Source organism: Panthera pardus, unplaced genomic scaffold (genome assembly GCF_024362965.1).
Source record: "Panthera pardus isolate Hobbes unplaced genomic scaffold, ASM2436296v1 HiC_scaffold_3, whole genome shotgun sequence".
In the NCBI taxonomy this organism is placed as follows: Eukaryota; Metazoa; Chordata; class Mammalia; order Carnivora; family Felidae; genus Panthera; species Panthera pardus.
This window is the reverse complement of record NW_026526876.1, coordinates 13,849,078-13,854,855: the sequence shown is the minus strand read 5'-3', so window position 1 is coordinate 13,854,855 and position 5,778 is coordinate 13,849,078. Positions and strand designations below refer to the sequence as shown.

General features: G+C 66.8%; 1 protein-coding gene across 1 annotated transcript; it reads right to left on the bottom strand.

Annotated features, from left to right (window-relative positions):
- Positions 1 to 489: 489 nt before the first annotated feature.
- ARHGDIA (Rho GDP dissociation inhibitor alpha) lies at positions 490 to 4,556 on the bottom strand. Its single transcript, XM_019465914.2, has 6 exons — positions 4,436 to 4,556; positions 2,766 to 2,985; positions 2,567 to 2,650; positions 2,193 to 2,269; positions 2,041 to 2,104; positions 490 to 1,874 (listed from the first exon to the last, which is right to left on the bottom strand). The coding sequence occupies exons 2-6, from the start codon at positions 2,953 to 2,955 to the stop codon at positions 1,675 to 1,677; spliced, it is 615 nt and encodes a 204-aa protein (XP_019321459.1). The 5' UTR covers positions 2,956 to 2,985; positions 4,436 to 4,556; the 3' UTR covers positions 490 to 1,674.
- Positions 4,557 to 5,778: the final 1,222 nt, after the last annotated feature.

The following is a 5,778-nucleotide window of genomic DNA, read 5'->3' as shown; positions in this document are numbered from 1 at the left end:
CTTTTGCACCTTAGGCAGCGAGGGCCCTCTAGTCTCCTCCAGTCTACCCCCGCTTCACCCTTTCCACCCTTGGATGGCTGATCCTGCCTGTTCCTGCAGCCCACAGCACCGACTGCCCCCCCCCCCCCCCCCCCCCCCCGCCAGCACTACCAGAGGGCAGCAGGGCCCCTCCCATCCCCTACCTGCACGTCTTGCCTGCCGCACAGGCCTCAAACCTCCAGCGAGGCTCCCCTTCTTCAGGGTTGGGGCATTTCCTGAGGAGCCGGTGCTCTAGACCCCAAGACGGGCCTACCGCGCCCCCTCCCACTGCCCCGAATCCGGGGGAACTTGGGCACTTTGGGGACTCCGGTTCCTCACCCACAGTGAACCCTGGCCACTTGACATTAGTATGAAAGTGGTCACAGAAGCAGCGGCTGCCACCCAGGGAAAAAGCATTCCTGCTGCCTTCCTGCCCCCGCCCTCCAGGAGACAAGCAGCAAACACCCTGGCTCCTTTGGGGGAGTTTATTTCCCGGTCAGAAAAGGAGAAGCAGATTCAGGCTCCTGGGCGTTCTAGGCCCCGTCCTGACAGGGGAGAGGGGGGCACGGGGAAGGTCGGGGAGGGGAGGCACAGGGGAGGGCTCCGACTGTGCGCGCTTGGTCCCACGGTTGTCCTGGCTGGGTGTGGGGAGGGCCTGCCGGGGACGGTGGCACCGAGCCTGGGGGCAGAGGTGGCAGGCCAGGGGGCCCAGAGGACGGCACATATGGAGGCAATAAATACTGACGGGCCAGGCACGCGACCCCGGGCCGGCAGGCCCGGGTGGGACACATAAGGCTCGGCCGCTGGCTCTGTCCGGCGAGGGCCGTCTGCTGGGGCTGTGGGCTCCAGCGCCGCCCACCGGGACAAAGAAGGCAGAGGCGTGAGGACACCCGGCCTCCCGGATGGGAACGGAGGCAACTTCAGTTTTGGCAATTTGGCTTTCCCAGAGCCCCTGGAGCCGTCCCCACAGCCCTGGCCGGGGGAGGGGGCCGGCGAGGCCCTGGCGGGCAGGGGAGCAGCAGCACATCCCACACACTTCCCGGGGCCACGGGGATCGCAGATGGGGCGGGGACCGGGGAGACCACATGCTCATGCAGACACGGGGGGGGGGGAGGGGGGGAGGGGGGGGTGGTGGTGGTGGTTAGAGGTTAGTGACGGCCCCCACAGCACACGTTCCACATGTTAAGGCATCATGGTTAGACGGTTACTGACAGCGATGGATGAACTGACCGGGGACAGGTGAAAGCAGGAGGGTGGCCGGCCCCCAAGAGGCCTCCAATCATGCACCCCACCCCACCCCACCCCACCCCCGAAGAACAGGATTCAGGGCAACTGCCAAGGCCACGAGGTTCCCTTGGAAAAGCCGGGGCCTCAAGTCGGGTTAGGACGGGTGGGAGGGAACCTGAAGGGGTACGGAAAGGGAGGTGGAGGCCTGAGGTGCAGGCTCCCTCCCCTCTCTACCCCCCCAGCGCAGGCAGAAGCAGCAAGGCAAGGCCGCCGAGGAGGAGGAGGCCGGGGGCCCGCGGGCGGGTGGGGGGAGGGGGGGCAGGCCTGTCAGCACTTTGGTAGGGGGCTGGGAGGGGGTGGGGGCGGTGGGGGTGGGGCGCGTCAGACAGGTCCGTCCGTCCGTCTGTCCGAAGGCCCGCCCCCCGGGGCTCAGTCCTTCCAGTCCTTCTTGATGGTGAGGCTCCACTCCCACGACAGGTGGTCGGTCTTGTCGTCGTCTGTGAAGCGGGACTTGATGTTGTAGCTGCCTCGGGCCAGCATGCCCTTGGGCGCCTCCTCCATGGGCGTCAGAAACTCGTACTCCTCTGCCCGGGGCCCGTAGCTCCCCACCATGTAGTCGGTCTTGTCAACTGCGCGTAGGAAACGCACAGGTCACCAGTGCCGCCCGCCTCCACCTGAGGCCGGGCCGGGGCCGCACACCGCTTCCTTCCTCTCCCTGCTGATCCCCGCGCCCCGGGCGGCCACCTCCACCTGCCCCTTCCCACGGGCCAGCCAGGTGGCGCTCGCCTCACTCACTCTTGACGCCTTTCCTGTACGTGTGCTGGATGTACTTCATGCCGGACACGATCTCCCGGTTCACCTGCAGGGACACAACCCAAACACGGCTCGGTGGGGCTCTCCAGGCCCGACTCCTCCCAGCACCCCCCGCCCCCCAGCGTCTGCCTTACTCGGAAAGAAATTTTTATCCGGTACTCCACGCCCTCCTTCAGCACAAAGGACTGCTTCTTGAAGCTCTCCAGATCACCTGTGCCGAGGAAGAGGCTTGTACTGAAAGGCTCGGCTACAGGAAGCTGCTCTGACCTCAGCATGTCCCCCGTCTGCAGCTGCAGGGCACCCCTTCCGCTCCCACCCTGACCCAGGCGGCCCCAGGTAGCCCCACCCAGGACCCAGGCCTCTCCAAAGTCAGAGTCCACAAACACTTCCTGGCTGCACTTCTCCGGCCCCCCACAAGAGGGCACCAGCATTCCAAAAGACTATTTTCAGCAGAGCCCGCAAGGTGCTGGGCGGCCTGGGCCGCAGAGGACCCCCGGATGCCACTCACCTGTCAGGTCCAGCTCCAGGGGGCCGGGGGCTGTGCTACACACCAGGGTCAGGCGGGTCACAACAACATTGGGGACGTTGGGGTCTGCGGAGTGAGAGCAGGTTAAAGCTCTACCCCACTAGTGACTTGCAGGATGGGGGAGGCAGCAGAAACCCCAAAGTGACAGGTGTCCCTCTCAGCATTGCCTCAGCCCACTTACCAGCAGACACAGCTACACGGCCCAACAGGGCCTCCTTGTACTTGCGCAGACTCTCATCGTCCTTGTCCAGCTCCTGGATCTCCTGGATACTCTTCTGGGCGGGGGGCTTATAGTTGACCGAGTGCTCGTCCTCCTCATTCTCGGCTGCAATCTGTGCTAGCTGCTCAGCTGTGGGCTCCTGCTCGGCCATGCTCACTTACTCTAACTGGGTCTGGCACACCTGTGGGCAGGGACAGGGCTGTGGCAGCCTGAAGGGACCCACAGTGTCTACCTCTTCTGTCCCTCAGCAAGCCCCACAGCCAACACAAGTTCGCTGTTGAAAAACCTCTGCAGGTAACCAGGCTCTATATTTGGACCCCAAGGGATAGTTGCCTTCTGGAAGAAAGCAGCTCCGAGCAGAGCTTTGCAAAAGGCCCAGACACAGACTCCTAAGGCCCAGAGGGAACCACACTCCTTGCCCTGCCCACCTCGGGGACCTGCTGGGACGGTCTGGACAGAGCATCCAGAACTAAGTGGGGCCTGGAGCCCGCTCCTCAGGGAGACCTGGCATACCTCTCCCACCCTGGGCGAAGAGACAGACCACCAGGCCCAATTGACAGGGCCCCTACGGGGTCACTTCTAAAGTCCTGCTGTTCTTTTGGAGCTGCCTAGACCCTCTCCCCAAGGGACACCTCCTCCTGGGTCTCCCTGACCAAGCACACTCCTTGGGCCTTGTTCTAACAGTGAAGCAAGGCCTCACCCTGCAAACGCAGGGCTCTCCTGGAGCTCAGACGACCTGGCCGGCCTGAGTCCCACAGGTGGGTCCCAAAAGTCATGAGGAACCCTAACCATGCGCTAATGTTCTTTCCAACTGTGAGGGTTTGTGACCTGCCTATGCTTTCAGGACCCTCGTTCTGGATCCTGGCCCAGAAGAGCTTGGGACAGCGCTGTGGGAACAAGGAGCAGTGCATGAGGCTGGCTTCAACTAGGAATCCCCATCGCACCCCGCTAGAATCTGAGAAGTAGCGGAAACCACTCAAGTCCTTCTGGGCGGTAAGGGAAGTGGGCCACAGCCCGGTCAGCACTAGACCTCAGGTTGCCCCAGAATGATCAACGCCTCTCCCCACGGACCAGCCTAGCAGCCCGGAGCTGCCCGAGCAGCACACCTCACAAAGGGCCGCTGGGAACCCCGAGCCGGCCGGCCGGCCGGCCGGCCACTGGTGGGGTGGGGCCCGCCCGCTTTCCCAGGCCTCACGGCCGCTTCCTCTTAAATTCCTCTAAAATGCTCACGCCCTAACGCCACCCAAGTGCGGCCGCGGGCGACAGGCTCCTCCGAGTGCGATGGCCGCGGCCCACACTTCCTTCCGCGGGGCCCCGCAATCTGGGCGGGCAGGCGCGCCGCGCAGGGTGGGGTGCTCGGGAACCGGGCAGGGGCGCGGTGCCCACGCTTCCCTGGCCGGGTGCCGGGCCCACCACCCCCGGGGAGGGGGCGCCGGGCCCGGGTCCAGCCGGCGCGCATCGGCGGGGAGGGGGCGCCGCGGGACTCGGGCGGCGGCCCCAAAGGAGGCCCGCACCGGCCCGCGCCCACCCCCGGCGGGCGGCGCGAACAAAGGCGCCGCGCCCCCGGCCCCCGCGGCGCCCCCTCCCCAGCCCCGCCCCGCCCCGCCCCGCCCGCCGCCGCCGCCGCTCACCGGAGGCTCGACCGCGCCGCTCTCACGCTCCCTCCCGCACGGAATGACGAACGTCGCCGCCCCGCCCGCGCGCGCCCGGCCCGCCACTTCCGGGGTCACGCGACTTCCGCTCGCGCCGGGCGGCGGCGGAGGGCGCATGCGCGGGCGCGGGCTGCCGGGAGCGCGCCGCCACCATCTTGTGGAGCCGGCCTCGTGGGCGCGTCCCGCGAGGGCGGGGCCGCCTGGGGGCTTCGCGCCCTTCGCTGCCGCTGTTTTCCGGCCCGGGGCGGTCCTCGGGGCTCGGCCGCTCTCCGTGGGCGCGGGACAGTGTCGCAGCCTCCCGTGCGCCTTCCCCCGGCCCCCGTCCGTCGTGACATGTCCTAGAGGTGCCGCGCGGGGGCGAGCCGGCGCTGTCGCCCCACCCCCGGCCGTGGACGCGCGCCCCGAGCCCCCGCGCCGCACGGCCGGCGCCGCGGGAGGGGGTTCGATTCGGAGGCTCCCGGCGTGCGCTGTCCGCCGCCCCGGACGGAAGCGGGCCGGGTCGAGGGACAGTTCGTAGCAGCGGGAGGGACCTCGTGAAGCGCGAGGCCTTCTCGCGGGGCCCGAGTCCCTGAAGGACCCCCCCCCCATCGGGGGCGCGCCCCCCGCCGTCGCCCCCTCCCGACCCGCGAGGCCAGGCGGGGAACCCACGCGCGGGGGGGGGGGGGGACGCGGTTTCGGCCGCGAACTTAATGCAAAACCCTAACCTTCGTTGTCTTTTGGAGATTCTCTCATATTTGAGGAACATTTGCGAATTTTGTGTAACTTAAGAGTCGCGCTGGCGGCTCCTTGTGCAGAGTTGAGCTGCCCCGAAGCACAGCCCTCTGCGGCTCCCTGTCATTGGAGACCCAGGGTACCACAGACCACCGTCCCGCACTGCTGGGTGGCTGGGTGAGGAGAGCGCTGCCCTCAGGTCACCCAAGTGCTTGAAAACAAAAGCAGAAAACCCTATTGTGGAAAATTCCAAACACACATCTTGTTAGCAATCCGTGTGAGAACGTGCCCTGGAATGTAGCAGCCGCACACGCTTATTCTAGGGTTTCCGAGGATCAGGGCGCGGCTGAGCAGGTGCTCTGGCCCCGGCCTCTCAGGAGGCTGCAGTCCAGCGCGTGCTGCGATCGGGAGGCCCGGTTCCTCGTGGCTTGGGGAGTTAGTGCCCGGTCACCCGCAGCTCCCGGCTGTGCACAGGGCTGCTCCCGGGTGAGGCCTCGGAGACAGCCAGATGGACAGCGAGCAAGCGCAAGGGAGCCGGCAAGCACTCCAGACGCAGCCGCGGCGTCTCTTAGAAGCAGGGTCACTTCTGCCCTATTCTGGTCACACGGGCC

Excerpts from the sequence above, each read along its gene's own strand:
- ARHGDIA (XM_019465914.2), bottom strand. The coding sequence starts at position 2,955 with ATGGCCGAGCAGGAGCCCACAGCTGAGCAGCTAGCACAGATTGCAGCC. Across the intron at positions 2,270-2,566 it reads CCTGGAGCTGGACCTGACAG|GTGATCTGGAGAGCTTCAAG; the intron begins GTGAGTGGCATC and ends TCCTCGGCACAG. Across the intron at positions 1,875-2,040 it reads GTACAGGAAAGGCGTCAAGA|TTGACAAGACCGACTACATG; the intron begins GTGAGTGAGGCG and ends TCCTACGCGCAG.